Consider the following 14810-nt stretch of genomic DNA (forward strand, 5'->3'; position numbering starts at 1 on the left):
CATCGATGTCGACGAGTGTCGCGCGCTCTGGTGTCGACCGCGAGTCCGCGACGCGACCATGGAGAAGAGGGGATTCCCCTATCAAACTACCCGGCCTGGCGCCCCAGCCGGCCAGCTTTCACAGTTTCGACTTTCGTTCGTGCAGCAAACACAAAACGTCAGTGGCTTCAGTAGACTCGTAGGTCTACTACGACTTGAACTTGAAGATCGACTCACGACCGAAACATTTCCATTTTTTTTCATTTGGCACGTCGTTGAACTAGTTCGTCTCCGTTGCCGATTGGCCCAGTACAGTCTTGCCAAGTTAGTTTCAAGCACAGGCTGCTGCGTGGTGGTGCACTGGATGAGGGCTGAAGCGAAACAGGTTCCTGCAGTTTGTGGAACTGAGTGAAGATACTGAATAAAATCTCAGGACTGACTCGGTTCGATTGTCGGTACGAAAGCCGTAGAAATATTCCAATGCAGAATTTTGTCAGCAAATAGCCTCGGCATCAGCAGCTACGATAAGCTGTGAAATCTACGACCAGTGGCGGATGGGTAAAGCCTACTTGGGAAGGGATAGCCAAGGCGATACGTGGCCTGACCAGGCGATCCGTCGCATACTCACTGCCGCTGTCTTTAGACTTTAGTCCAGCAGTCGAGTTGCAGTTGCAGGCTTCGTTTGGCCAGATGTCCTAGCCCGCTAGCGCTGTTGTACAGAACGCTGACTGGTCCAGGCGAAGACGCGTATGGTAGCAGCCAACCGCTAGTGTCCTCCTATATCAATTTTGTGGGCATCCCAACCCACGGGATAGTGACGATTGGAAGTTTAAAAGATGGCTTCAGCGTTACCGTCGAACAGTAAGTATGTAATGAATAATTAATAGTTACGCAATACACAGAGGTGAAAAGGCATAGTGGTGGCCTGCGGAAGCGAAGGCTATAGCTTGTGTGTTTCTGAACATTCAAGTGATGCTAGCGCGGATCCCGCGAATATTATTATACACAGAATCGGTGCGGTGCATTCTTGAATTCGTCGTATCGCTCGTACTAAGGTCACCTGGGTGCTTAGTTGCTGCTCATCCTTTCCGACTTACTGGTCCGGTTAAATATCTGTAGATGGTCCCCAGCCAGCTGAACATTGTCGTCCGGACTGAGCATGCTCCGGCAGCAGGGGCGCCACAGTGCAGTAAGGGGAGGTACAACTGGGAGGGGGTGGGGGGGGTGGGGTGCGGGGTATACCCCGGGGAAAAAATCGGATTTTTGGCCAACAAGGCACGTTTTAACGCTCTACAGGCGGTGTTCTGGGCAGACCATCCTGGACGAAAAGTAGTATGACCATGGTGGTACTGGTCATACCGTGTGGTACGGACCTGCCCTGCCAGCTGAGCATGCCCCTCCCCCCCCCCCCCCCCGCCCCTGAGCTGAAGATGGGCTGGTCAATACAGCACAGAGATACCCGTTGCAGTAGAGGTCCCCAGATCTAGGCGCTCCTGTCCACTGGGCACCTTCATGACCCCTCTAGGGTCACATGAATCGGCTTTTCAACGGAAAACGGCCGCGAAAAGAGTATCGGTATAAACGGTCTGTACTTGCACGCCATTACGGTATGGTCCGAGTTACGGGCATCCGTTTCACGAAGTTAGGTTTTGCGGGGTAAGTCCACTACACCCGTCCACACTGTGATACCAGCTCTGCATAAAAAGTAATGAACTTTGTGAGGTCATATTCATAAATGTACTATAACGGGTTGTACCTGCCAAGCATTGGGTAACTTGCCCCGCAAAAAGGTGACGGGCATCTTAGATGCAAACCCGTCCCATTTCTAGCTATGGGCAATGAATGGCCAGAAGCAGCCTGCTCGGACAAGGGCAGGTCCACTGTCCTCTACATATAGTGCCCATGCTGATGCCTATTTTCCACATTGTTCAAGTTGCATAATCATACTTTTCACTGGCCCCTTATGGTGGATTGAGTGAACGCTGCTGCCGTGCCCCGGAATATGACAGGTTTGCGCGCGCACGTGGGGCGTGTGTGTGTGTGTGTGTGTGTGTGTGTGTGTGTGCGTGCGTGCGTGCGTGTGTGTGTGTTGATGTGTGCGTGCGTGTGTGTTGCCGTGTGTGTGTTGGTGTGTATGTGTGGTTTTGTGTGTATGTGTGCATGTGTGTGTGTGTGTTTGTGTGTGTATGTGTGCGTGTGCGTGAGTGTGTGCCCGTGTGTGCACATGCCTGTGTGTGTGTGTGTGTGTGTGTGTGTGTGTGTGTGTGTGCGCGCGCGCGCATGTGGGCGTGTGTGTGTGCGAGTGTGTGCGCATGTATGTGTGTGTGTGTGTGTATATGCGTGTGTGTGTGTGTGTGTGCATGTGTGTGTGTGTGTGTGTGTGTGTGTGTGTGTGTGTGTGTGTGTGTGTGTGTGCATGCGTGTGTGCGCTCACATGTGTGTGTGTGTGTGTGTGTGTGTGTATGTTGGCGTGTGTGTGTGTGTGTGTGTGTGTGTACATGTACGGCGTGCTGTTCTTTACGGCCTAGATAACTACATTGGTGCTGTGCAAGAATACTGTCAACAGCACGGCTTGGAGGTGAGTGATGGCGTTATGTACTCTGCTGGCTTGTAAGTTGTAGCTACAAAAACAACAACAAAAGCTAAAGCTCAGGCAGGGTCGTCGCTCACGGTACGGTCACTACGGTATTGACCGTACCACTATTTACCCCGAGTACCCCCAGAATCAATAAAATGCACTGATTTGGGCTCTAAATTTCCAAAATTCGGCTCAGCCCCCCCCCCCCTCCCGAGTAACTTGTACTTCTTGGCTGACCGTACCACACTAAAATACCTTAAGACGCCCCTGTCAGATGTTGGAACTAGGTGTCAGGTTATTGAACGTCTCCGTACCCCTGTCCGTGCTGTGCCTTGTCGTCGCACTATCTGGCTGCACATTCTCTCGTTACCTTGGTGACGGTCAGTCATTACTCGTGACATATTGGTCCTTCCTCTTTAGAGGCCGTCCGGGGTGGGGTTACCAATAGTTTTTGCAAACCGAAAAGTTTTAGTATTTTTCAGCACCCATCCACCCACCTATCTTTCATGCAGGTAAAACGAATTCCAATAAAAGTATTAAGAACTCAGAAAAGCTAAAAAAATAAAATAAAATATTGATGTCAATTGATACCAATTTTCGACACCCAGAAGTAACTGGGCATACTCCATCTGCATTCAGTAATTATTTTCAAAACGAGCTCCTTCGAACCCACCCACCCCCAAACTAAAACTTCCGTTTTGAAAATACTATTGGTAACCTTGGACGGCCCCTTACTTGAACAACAAAAGCAATGCACTGTTCTCAGCACTCACAGACTCCATTGGCGTTGATGAATTTGTGGGAATAAATGCCGTAGTAGAGTGACATACCACCATTGCAGGGTGGAGCCTGTATTCAGCAGGGATGTCGGAAAGCATTTTCGGGTGGTACGGTCAGCCACCTGAAGTGTAGCTTGCCCATATCTCCTCTGAAATGTTTTGAAATTTAGAGCCCAAATCAGATAATGTAACTTGTGTCGGTATTCACTCTGTAAGGCGGCAAATTTTCGGCCCATTCAAATTTCGGCCTCCCAGGGCTAAAACCCATTTCGGCCGCATCAAATCTTCGGCCTGTACTGCTGCCACCTGTATACACTGTCACACTGAAACTCGCAAAACGAAATTTCGGCCACAACACATTTTCGGCCTAACATAACCTGGCCGAAAATAGGCGAAAATAAACATGAGCCGAATATTTGTTGACTTAACAATACAGTAGATTGCCGGGACGGTGTACCTGTGACAGAGTGATCCGGGTTACCATAGTGACCGTAGCGTGTCCGACGCCCCCTGTAAAGTATAGTGCAGTGTTGCTCATGGCCCCCTTTTCCTAGCGTAAGCTGTTTTCCTGAGGTCACGCCTGAACAATGATCGTCTCTGCCCTTGGTCCTGTCCAGCTAGCGGAGTACAAGCATCTTGGTTCCTGCGGCCCGGAGTTCAACCAGCAGTTTACATGCAGGGTCAGCCTGCCCAACACTGACAGCTCTTTCACCTTCGACGGCTACGGGTCCAAGAAGAAGGTAGCCAAGGCGGCCGCCGCAGAGAGGTTGTACGACAAACTGCAGCGTAGCCCGCCGATCGGACGACGGAGCATATGTGTAAGTCGCATTGCTACCAATAAGCCCATTGCGCAATGACGTCATTTGTGCCGTAAACACCCCACACAGCAATCACCGTATGGTCGTGTGTGTGTGTGTGGGGGGGGGGGGGGGGGGGGGGGGTGTTGAACAGTGCATTGCTGATCTATGGTTGTGTAGGGTGTTGAACAGTGCATTGCTGATCTATGGTTGTGTGGGGTGTTGAACAGTGCATTGCTGATCTATGGTTGTGTAGGGTGTTGAACAGTGCATTGCTGATCTATGGTTGTGTGTGGGGTGTTGAACAGTGCATTGCTGATCTATGGTTGTGTGGGGTGTTGAACAGTGCATTGCTGATCTATGGTTGTGTGCAGTGTTGAGCAGTACATTGCTGCTCTATGGTTGTGTAGGGTGTTGAACAGTACATTGCTGATTTATGGTTGTGTGGGGTGTTGAACAGTGCATTGCTGATCTATATCATTTAGGGCTCAAACGGTCACGGGTTTACCCCTAACGGTTAACTGCTAAGCTAACGGTCGGTTTAACGGTTATAACCTATAAGCCACGGGAATCCTGCGGACTCTTTTTTAACCGTATATTTGACTATAAAAAATTCAAGAAATGTACCCTATTCAGTACAGCAAACACATGTACATTCTCTTGCATGCTCATTCATACATACTCTCACACCAAGAGACCAGATATGACCGAGTTGACAGCCCAGAAATTGCGTACGCGTGCGACAGCCTGCGAAAGTGCATACTTTGCAACGACATGATACTTGAAAAATTGACTGAAAAGTTACTGCGTAACCGTTATCTTTGTCGGTTAACCGTTAATTCTTCGTAACCGGTCTGCAACCGGTTAATCGGACTAACCGTTTGAGCCCCAATATCATCTATGGTTGTGTAGGGTGTTGAACAGTACATTGCTGATCTATGGTTGTGTGGGGTGTTGAACAGTACATTGCTGATCTATGGTTGTGTAGGGTGTTGAACAGTGCATTGCTGATCTATGGTTGTGTGAGGTGTCGAACAGTGCATTGCTGATCTGTGTGGCGCGCGCGCGCGACACACGCGCGTGTGTGTGTGTGTGTGTGTGTGTGTGTGTGTGAATTGGCGCTAGTCTTGATCTGTCTCATTTAGATCTTGTCCGCTATCGTTGCTATAAGAGAAAATCTGTGGGTGCACATCCAGTGCATTTGCAGATTTGCGTGCTGCTCTTGCGAAGGGCGTATACATGATACAAGGTGGTACATGGTGTGTGTGTGTGTGTATGGGTCTGAATGCCTGTCTGTATGTCTGTCTGTCTGTGTGCCTGAGTGTGCGTATGTGTGCGTGTGTGTATGTATGTGTGCGTGTGTATGTATGTGTTGTGTGTGTGTGTGTGTGTGTGTATGTGTGTGAGTGTGTGTGTGTATGTATGTGTGTGTGTGTGTGTGTGTGTGTGTGTGTATGTGTTTGTGTGTGTATTTGTATGTGTGTGTGTGTGTGTGTGTGTGTATGTGTTTGTGTGTGGGTGCGTGCGTGTGTGCTTATTGGTTACCATGTCACTGTTGCATGAATTCTCACGCTGACGCGCCCGTAGCCCGTCCCAGCCAGGCCGCTGGTACGGGAAACGCCGACGGTGGATGGAATCAGCGTGTCGCTTGCAAGCCAATTGAGGACCAGTGATCCTGTCGCAGAAGACGAAGGTAAGTCTTCCGCGGTGCTGCCTTCCTTGACACACTCCGACAACGGATGTTCTTGCCATTACCGTAAAGGTCCGTAGATAAGTACGCACTTTTCTGCTTGTAACCGGAAGGATGTTTTCCAGCCGTGCTGCAACCCACAGGTTTTGGGAACTCGCGGCCTGGCATGAGGGAAGCATGAATGCAGCGAAAGGGAATTTCGGTTTTGACCACTTTGCTGGTTAGCTGATCTACTCACCTCCCACCGCTGTAGGAGCTGCATCTGCGCCTTGACCCATAGAGGGTGGCGGTGTTCCTACGGATGCTGACAACACAGTCTAACTGAGTCCCATGCGAACCGTGACTTTTTTAAATATATATTTGTACTTTCGAATTTAGTGGTCACACCCGTACTAACCTTTGGGCGGGTACTGGCTTTCGGGCACGAACTAACTTTCGGACCTGACTTGTGTGTGTGGTGGAAAAGTCATTTTTCACGTAGATGTGCACGCTACGTGCAAGTACTTATTTACAGACTTTTACCGTATTATTCCACAATCACAATGACATAATGTCAATAAACATGTGGTGCCGGCGATTTTAACCAGCCACGGTGATGCTCAATTTTGTTTGAAAAAGCAACATGAAAAATTGAAAATAGATCAATGCCGTAATTCCGCGCATATAAGCCCATGGGCTTATGTGTGAAGTAATGCAGTTTGGGGATAAAATATCCAGTAAAAGATGTTCGTTTTTTAGCCCATAGGCCAATATTCGCATTTTGAAGGTTCACGAAAAAGTACAAGTCCGTGGCCATAGTGGGTCTACCATACTCTACTGGTACACTGCACTGTCCTGCTGTACCATGGTAAGAAGAGTCCATAATTGTGAAAAATTCTACTTGACACGCGAGTTTCATTTGTGTCTGTTTATTAGCCCACGGGCTTATAAATGGAGGTGGGCTTATATCCGGGTATAGGCCTGTGGGCTTATATCCGGGTATAGGCCTGTGGGCTTATATGCGCGGAATCACGGTACTCGGGATGTTGCGGCAATAGAGAATAGTTTCAAAATCAGGGTCCGTAGAGTTTGGGGCGCCGAGTCGAATGGTCTTTGTCCGATGAGGCTGCGGTCTATGGTTCGTCAGATACGCCCAATCGAACATGTGCGAATTCGAGCGCGCATCACTCAGATGCAGGTGATGACGTCACAGCGTGCAGCCAGGTAGCCACACCATCTACAGTGAAGCCTGTCTAAGGTGACCACTCAAGGGACGAGAAAAAGTGGTCGCCGTGGCCAGGTGGTCTTCTTATCCAGGTTCAGTGGGTCACGTGACCATATCCACATGTGATACATCATTTTGATCAGTGCATCACAGTGCACACACCTATGCTACTCTAGCACGACTCATGTGCCTGGGGTCCTCATACCTGTCAAATGTCGTGCATGCACCATGTACATCTACACTTCCTGCACTGATGTGTAGATCCACCATGCCTGGTGCACCATGCAATGCGTACATTTACATGACTAGCACTGTGCAACGCGGTCGCGGGTGGGTGGTCGCCGGTCGCGTTGAGCGAGTGGTCGCCTTATCCGAGGTGTTTTGAACGTGAATGCGTCCGTGACAAGGAAAAGTGGTCGCCATGGTCGAGTGGTCGCCATATCCGAGTGGTCACCATTACAGGGTTTACTGTATCTGCGTAAAAATGGCCCTTATTCTTGTTCGATGGGGGAACCGTTTGTCGCAGCTCCTTCGGACCAAGACCATTCGATTCAGTTTCACAAACACTACGCATCCTGTGATTTTCAGCTCAGCGAATCTCGAGGTTTTCCCGCCTTTTAGCCGTTTCCGAGTTGGACTTTTTCTGTCCGCACGCTGGCCTCTGCGTGCATGGTAGCTGCAGAGTGTACGGTCAACTTCGCTAATAACGACTGCGAATATAACGACAATTCGCGAATAGCTACAGAATTTCCATGCCCAGAGCAAAGTCCCATCCAAGTGTAATGCATAATTATAATGAGACTGCGGGCATTTCGACACTTCGCAAATAAGGACACTTTTCTGATGCCCCGCCGAGTGTCGTTATACGCGAAGTTGACTGTACTCTACAAACTCACCCCACGCGGAACATGACTACTCCCGCACTGGCATTCTAGTACTGCTGCGTTAGTCGTGTGGTAGATCTACAAGACTCGAGTCACAAGAGTCAAGGGTGCGTGCGTGCGTGCGTGAGTGCCTGCATTATGCATCTGTGTCTGTCTGTGCATGCGTGCATGTGTGTGTGTGTGTGCATTGTGTGAACGTGGCAGGAGACGCGAATCCCGTGACGTACTCCGCCATGCTGGAGCCCTATGGAGATCGCGTGAACGTGCTGCGACTGCACGAGATCCTCCGCGACACGTCGCAGGGGCACCACGTCACGCCGCTATCCGCTGTTCTGTCGGCGACGGGCGCTCCTCACACACTGCAGGCGTTTGCCGAGAGCGTCGACGTGTCGTGTCAATTTCACAAGGTGCACGAGACGGTCAAAGACGACGCGCCGCTGTTCCTGACGATTCTCTTCGTGTCTGCCCGCACGGGCATGGAGCGTGTGGTCACACACGGCTGCGGGTGCACCTACGCAGAGAGCTGTTTGCAGGCTCTCCTGGCCACGCTTCATCAGATGGACGTGCTGAAGGTGCATCAGAAATGGTGGCGATCGAACGGCCGTGGCGCGGGCTAAGCGTGAGCCGCCGCTCTCGACGACTCTCGAGCTGTGTGGGTGCAAACAGGTACGCGCATGCGTGGGAATGAGCGTTTGCCTGCTTCCAATGCCCCGTGCTTGCATGGATCCACGCACCGCCATTCGGTTACTATGGTGATGTTGGCTGCTCTCCTTCACGATATATTTACACCATGTGTTACTGGTTATATGTCGATCCCGGTTATAACCCCCTCCTTACTTCTTTATATATTTTTTTACCAAGAACACAGCCCTACTGAAAACCATGTGGAGAACAACATAGGATGAACTCGGATGGAGAGCCAGGTATTACTGGCAGTTCCTTGGTCCTTTTTCTTTTCTATAGAACAACATAGAATAATATTGCCAAGTATGACAAATCGGGGGCTCGGTTTTTCGCTTAAACGGCAATTACTAGTAAGCCCCGGCTGTGAGTGGACTACTTTACCCCTTTCTATCTGTGTTAGGTCTTAAACTTAAACGGTCGATATGAAACCGGTGAAACCGGTCAGTGGGAAATCTGATTTCGGTTTAGTTGAGTGCCGCCACATTGTGTTTCAGCCTAACTCAACTAGCTGTACGTGCGGTAATTATTTCCACATAGGCTGCAGGTTTTGGATGTCGTGTGTTGTCTTTTCCCAGGCGTTCACCACGTCACCAGTTTTGCATTGTGTTATTTGTGTTTTAAGCACGGCAGGGAATGAGATCTTGTTCTGTTGTTTCATCTCAGCTCCCCTCCCCCTCTTTATCTCCTTCTGTTACTTTAAAAAAATACTATAGGGCTATCATTTTGGATTTACGTTCACCAAATCAATATGACTGGATCAAGGCAGTTGAGTTATATTGGCCAGCAACATGTCACCTATTGTTTTGCCGAATTCATTCTTTTTCATATCTAACGTTATAATAATTATCCAAGCTTGACTGATGGCAGCTTAGAAGGTCGAGGCGACTAGCTGTGGCTCGGATTGTGCTGGTCCAGCTGAAGAGCTTAGTTGGCATTTCTTTCCATTTGATCTTTCCCACTGCTTGCCCCACTCCAACCGTGCCGATTTTGAAGTTCACTCGAAGTGTGACATCTTCCCAATCATGAGTACATAACCCCCTGGACGGGTGTGGAACTCCACTATGCATGTATGGGTGCTGTCCCGAGAGAATTTCAAGTTATTTGACCTCATTTCTGATGATGCAATGCGCATTGTACACATATCATGTATCCTGGACCCGTTCGTGGTGGGGAAATCCCCGTTTGGTCCTGTACAAAAATAGTTCAAGGAAACAGGTGTGAATTGATGAAATGACACCCTGCGCAAACGTCATTTTAAAATTAATCTCTCGTGCGAGGAGCATCGCACGGCCACACGGGTACGGCGACCACCTGTCGCAGAAGACCACTGCAACCAGGACCAAGAGATGCTATTTCCAGTCAAATGACCCTGGATAAAGAGACCACCTGGTAAGAGAAACCACGTTTTGAAGGTCCCTTGAGCGGTCGTCTTACACAGGTTTCACTATAATGTCAGTTCAACATCAGATATAGCACAATCACGTGATTAGCAATGATGAATTTTCAAGTTGTATCAAGTCGTATCAGTTTGAGAGAGAAAAGCATGATATGGCAGCGGATGAATGTGTATTTTATTTAGATGTTGTTACATCTCAAGACTCGGTGGAAACACCGGCCAATGTTAAGAGGGTGCGTGATTGCCAACCACGGCGATAAATAGAAGTAAAGGGAGGGAAAACGAAAGAGTAGCAAAATCAACAGCAGCAACAACTCCGTAAACTGTTCATTTACATCATGCAGGCCAGACTCGGTGTCTGAGCGTTTTACTAACGTAACTACTGAGTCTCTTATGAAATTGCTGTAATCGCTGCTTCAGAGAAAATAATATTTCCCTTGCACGGTAGTGGGTGATTTTAGATTTCCTTTGGGGGGGGGGGATTAAGTGATGTGATTACTGAATCTCGTTTGAAATTGATGTGATCACCGTCTTGCGTCCGAATGATTTCCAGCAGCTCATCCTCAGCCTCTGAGCCTTTCGCTGACGTAATTCGCGTAGTGCCCGACGGCGCTCAGCAGCTCGTCACACTTCAGCATGCTCTTGATCAGCGTACTTAAAAAAATCAAATCTCTTGATTCTAGCAGGTCCGCCTACGCCTTTCTTCTCCGAGCATTTCATTGATGTAGTTCGTGTAGTGCCCGACGGCGCTCACCAGCTCCGCGCACTCCAGCATGCTCTTGATAAGCGTGCGGTTGGGCACGAAGATGCCGACGCGCCGCCGCCAGCTCATCAGCACGTCCCTCGCGCACGCCTCGGCCGTGCGGTGGTCGATCTCTATGGCGGCGATGCGGTACTGCGGGATGTCCAGAACCGCGGCCAGGTCGTGCCAGTCGGCGCCCACGTACTTGGCCAGCTGCATCAGGTGGCGGTCGGTCGGCACCGCGTTGCACACGTGACGCGGTATTTCTACGGCACACGCACACACAGACGAGAAGAGCGAATACAGAAGACAGTTATATTAGGCTTCTCGTTGTTGTTGTTGTTACTTTATTTTACTTCACCAGAATTACAGGCAGTAGAATGCCTTCTCCCTTGACCAGGGTGCGCATCGGACAACACCACGAGTGCTCAGCGGGGTAAGGGTATGACACGTTGTTGTTTTCTTTATTTGAATTCGCTAAAACCAAACGGACAGAACTATCCAGTGACAAGGGATAGTTCTGTCCGTTTGGTTTTAGCGAATTCAAATAACGAAAACACGTGACGTATTTCTAAAACACAAGCACACAGACGTAATGTTTATAACGCTTTGCGTGACACTCGGCTAGACCCAGTTTTCCACATCCGTAGCAACGCCACTACCCTCAAGGATCACAGACACAGCCAAGGAGTAAACCCAGAAGGTCGTTTTCTTCATATTAGGCCACGCATCAACCGACTGACAACACCCCAACGTGCTCAGTGGGCCTAGGATATGCCGCTTCACAGAGTTGTCATGGCAACCGTCAGAACACAGACTTTGGTTCTGCTATTCTATTGTCAAGCACGGGAAAGCAAGTGCGGGGAAATCCCTCTCGGTCTGGGCTGTTGAGGTCAGGAGTTGTCCCTCGTGCTCTTGGAATAGTAGAGAGATGCAGGTAAAACGCAGCAGGGGTAATGGCGATGAATGAAAATGCGCCTACTCGCACAGCGGTCTCTAAGCTGCAACGGTCTGGCAAAGAGCGCTTCTTCTCTCACCAAATCACCTGAGTTTTGTGCATGGTGTCTAGTCAACAGCAAGCTGGAGACTTTGACATCATTGTGTTTGGGAAAACAAAGCACTGCCGAAGCTCTGCACTGTACATTAAAACCTGTGAAGGCGATCACCCCGATAAGGGGACAGACAGCCTGTCCCAGAAGGCGATCACCCCGATAAGGGGACAGACAGCCTGTCCCAGAAGACCACTGAAACCAGAACCAAGGGAGGCTATTTCCAGTCAAATGACCCTGCAAGGAAAAGGAGACCATCTGGTAACGGAGACCACATTTTGACTGAAGGTCCCCTGATCGGTCGTCGTACACATGTTTCGCTGAATGCGTAACGCGCCAGCTAAGACACGGGAAAATCCCTTGTGTAATACTTACTTTGCGGAGGCTTGGTGGGCGGAAGGCTATTTCCGTTCCGCTCGGGACTTCCCGCAGTCTTTGCGCTCGGCTTTGAAGCACACTGCTGCCGAGGATCCAAATGGTTGTGGACGGACTGCTGAGCTGTCGTTCTCCTTGCGCAGGCCTGTTGTGATGAAGCTAGCCGGGCTGAAGCTGGGGATTTGGTGCGTGGCTCTCGGTGGCCGTTTTGGTGCACGTGCAGCAGCTGGGCATGCTGGTCGTTGCTGATAGGGACGGTGACTGTGTGACTGCTTTTTGTAGAGGCATTGGTTATGTGGCTGTTGCTCGCAGGGTCGACGTTCACTTTTCGGCTGTTATCTGACAGGATGAAGTGTTCGTTACAGGCTGTATAGCCGAGTGGTGTGCCGCGATCCGGCACACTGTCGCCCAGGCTGGTACAGGTGTCTGACGACGGTCGTGGCCACGTCAGCGAGGCATTGCTGAAGTCACCGTCCTCCACCTGGCATGCCTGTGTGTGCCGGTCATCCTCCGCCTGGCATTCCCGCGAGTGCTGCCGCTGGTGGCTGTAGCCGGAATCGAAAACGGAATCGTGCCCGTCATCGTCTCCCGCTCCTCTGCTGCCGCTATTGCTGCTGCTGGTACTGCCGCTACTGCTGCTGTCCACGCTGCTAAAGCTATCAAAGCTGTCGCCGCTGTCGTTGCTCGACCAGTCGGAAACTGCTGCGCCGGCATCGTCGTCCTCAGCAGACGCCGCCGCGCACCCGTGATGACTAGCTGCTTGAGCGAACTGGAACCGGGAATTCTGAACTCTTGCCGCACAGCACCGCCTGCATTGATTTCCTCCACCTGGAACACACACACAGCGCAAGGGACAGGCATTCGGAACAAGATTGTGAGATGTGATTAACCATTTGGTGGCCGTAGGTCGATTTCTACCTTTGCTGACAGTGCATCCTACAATTGAATGCAGAGCCGGTCTCGTACATCTCAGATGCCTGGTTTTGTATACGGAGACTCCTTAGCAGCCGGCGTATTGTTTGAAGCATGCTCAGTTTATTGAAAGTACCTCAGGTTCCTGTAAAATTGTAGGATGCGCAGGTACACTTTCCTGCCTGCCCATGGGGCGTCACATCTCATCAGAGTCCCACTGTGCTGTGCTTAGTTCCCATGCTGTGAGTGTGATGCCTGTGAGTGTGATGCCTGTGAGTGTGATGCCTGTGAGTGTGATGCCTGTGAGTGTGATCACTGTGAGTGTGATCACTGTGAGTGTGATGCCTGTGAGTGTGATGCCTGTGAGTGTGATCACTGTGAGTGTGATCACTGTGAGTGTGATGCCTGTGAGTGTGATGCCTGTGAGTGTGATCACTGTGAGTGTGATCACTGTGATGCCTGTGAGTGCGGTGGGGAAGGGGTCAGGTTGGCTTGAGCAGAGGGATACACAGTCATGCACTAGGCTATGGTGAGTACAAAACACAAAAATATTGTCTGTTTTCTGGTTCTGCAACTCGTCTTCAATCTGTTTACGTCGCCCTGCTACTAGTAATCTTTTGAACGGTTGCGTGGAGCATGCTTGACTGTTAAAGGGGAAGTTAAGGCAAAAATTAAAATTTCACCAGTTGTAGTCTTTGGGGTGCTGAGTCGAATGGTCTTGGTCCGAGAAAGCTGAGACGCTCCCTTCCTACTTGAATCCCAATCGAACTCGCGCACTTCCACCGAAACTGGGTGACTGCGCCCTACGAGATGGGGATTTGTATGCAAAATGTCACTAAAAGCGCCATTTCGTTCTTATAAAAGCACGGATGACCGCGATTGGCCCATATGTTGTAGTCTTTTGGACGCTGAGTCGACTGGTTTTGGTCCGAAAAGGCTGCGATGCAGCGTTCCTCCTTTATTCCCAATCGAACATGGTTGAAGAAGCGGTCACGTGCTCCTGGGTGCCAAAATCACCTGGTCACCACGCCAGCAGGCGACAACTTTCACACCAAGGTTCAACTCGAGTGACAGGACTGCACCCAAAAAAGGTCAAAACAGGCTGTAAGTTGTACCCTGCAGGCACGGTGACCAGGTGACTGGTGTACGCAGGAGCACGTGACCGCTTGTTCAACCATGTTCGATTGGGAATTAGGGGCGAACGCTGCATCGCAGCCTTTTCGGACCAAAACCAGTCGACTCAGCGTCCAAAAGACTACAACATATGGGCCAATCGCGGTCATCCGTGCTTTTATAAGAACGAAATGGCGCTTTTAGTGACATTTTGCATACAAATCCCCATCTCGTAGGGCGCAGTCACCCAGTTTCGGTGGAAGTGCGCGAGTTCGATTGGGATTCAAGTAGGAAGGGAGCGTCTCAGCTTTCTCGGACCAAGACCATTCGACTCAGCACCCCGAAGACTACAAGTGGTGAAATTTTGATTTTTGCCTTAACTTCCCCTTTAATTTTACCTTGAGCACGTAGCTGTACGTTGCCCTCGATGTGTACAGCATGTGAATGGCCTCTGCCGCCGCTGCCTGCGATGAAGTCTCCTCCATGGCGCTCACTAGTCGGGGCGTCCGTGATGCTGCTATCCTGGCTCATGAACGAGTCGAAGTCCAGTGTCCCTGCTGCAAGAATCAAAGCATCGCAGCAGCAACACGCTTTACAGCTTCTGCAACAGCAGGCCACCGATCCGAAA

General features: G+C 50.2%; 2 protein-coding genes across 2 annotated transcripts; one reads left to right on the forward strand and one right to left on the reverse strand.

The window, feature by feature from the left end:
- The first annotated feature begins 216 nt into the window (after positions 1-216).
- LOC135828285 (uncharacterized) lies at positions 217-9592 on the forward strand. Its single transcript, XM_065340738.1, has 5 exons — positions 217-840; positions 2508-2557; positions 3954-4154; positions 5721-5826; positions 8116-9592. The coding sequence occupies exons 1-5, from the start codon at positions 816-818 to the stop codon at positions 8526-8528; spliced, it is 795 nt and encodes a 264-aa protein (XP_065196810.1). The 5' UTR covers positions 217-815; the 3' UTR covers positions 8529-9592.
- A 452-nt stretch (positions 9593-10044) lies between these two features.
- On the reverse strand, positions 10045-14770 carry LOC135828280 (uncharacterized). The gene is made up of 3 exons (XM_065340730.1): positions 14581-14770; positions 12158-12985; positions 10045-10999 (listed from the first exon to the last, which is right to left on the reverse strand). The coding sequence occupies exons 1-3, from the start codon at positions 14711-14713 to the stop codon at positions 10671-10673; spliced, it is 1290 nt and encodes a 429-aa protein (XP_065196802.1). The 5' UTR covers positions 14714-14770; the 3' UTR covers positions 10045-10670.
- Between the last annotated feature and the right edge of the window lie 40 nt (positions 14771-14810).

Source organism: Sycon ciliatum, chromosome 12 (assembly GCF_964019385.1).
Source record: "Sycon ciliatum chromosome 12, ocSycCili1.1, whole genome shotgun sequence".
Taxonomy (NCBI): Eukaryota; Metazoa; Porifera; class Calcarea; order Leucosolenida; family Sycettidae; genus Sycon; species Sycon ciliatum.

Excerpts from the sequence above, each read along its gene's own strand:
- LOC135828285 (XM_065340738.1), top strand. The coding sequence starts at position 816 with ATGGCTTCAGCGTTACCGTCGAACA. Across the intron at positions 841-2,507 it reads TTCAGCGTTACCGTCGAACA|ATAACTACATTGGTGCTGTG; the intron begins GTAAGTATGTAA and ends TTTACGGCCTAG. Across the intron at positions 2,558-3,953 it reads GTCAACAGCACGGCTTGGAG|CTAGCGGAGTACAAGCATCT; the intron begins GTGAGTGATGGC and ends GGTCCTGTCCAG.
- LOC135828280 (XM_065340730.1), bottom strand. The coding sequence starts at position 14,713 with ATGAGCCAGGATAGCAGCATCACGGACGCCCCGACTAGTGAGCGCCAT. Across the intron at positions 12,986-14,580 it reads CGTACAGCTACGTGCTCAAG|GTGGAGGAAATCAATGCAGG; the intron begins GTAAAATTAAAG and ends TGTGTGTTCCAG. Across the intron at positions 11,000-12,157 it reads GCCCACCAAGCCTCCGCAAA|AAATACCGCGTCACGTGTGC; the intron begins GTAAGTATTACA and ends CGTGTGCCGTAG.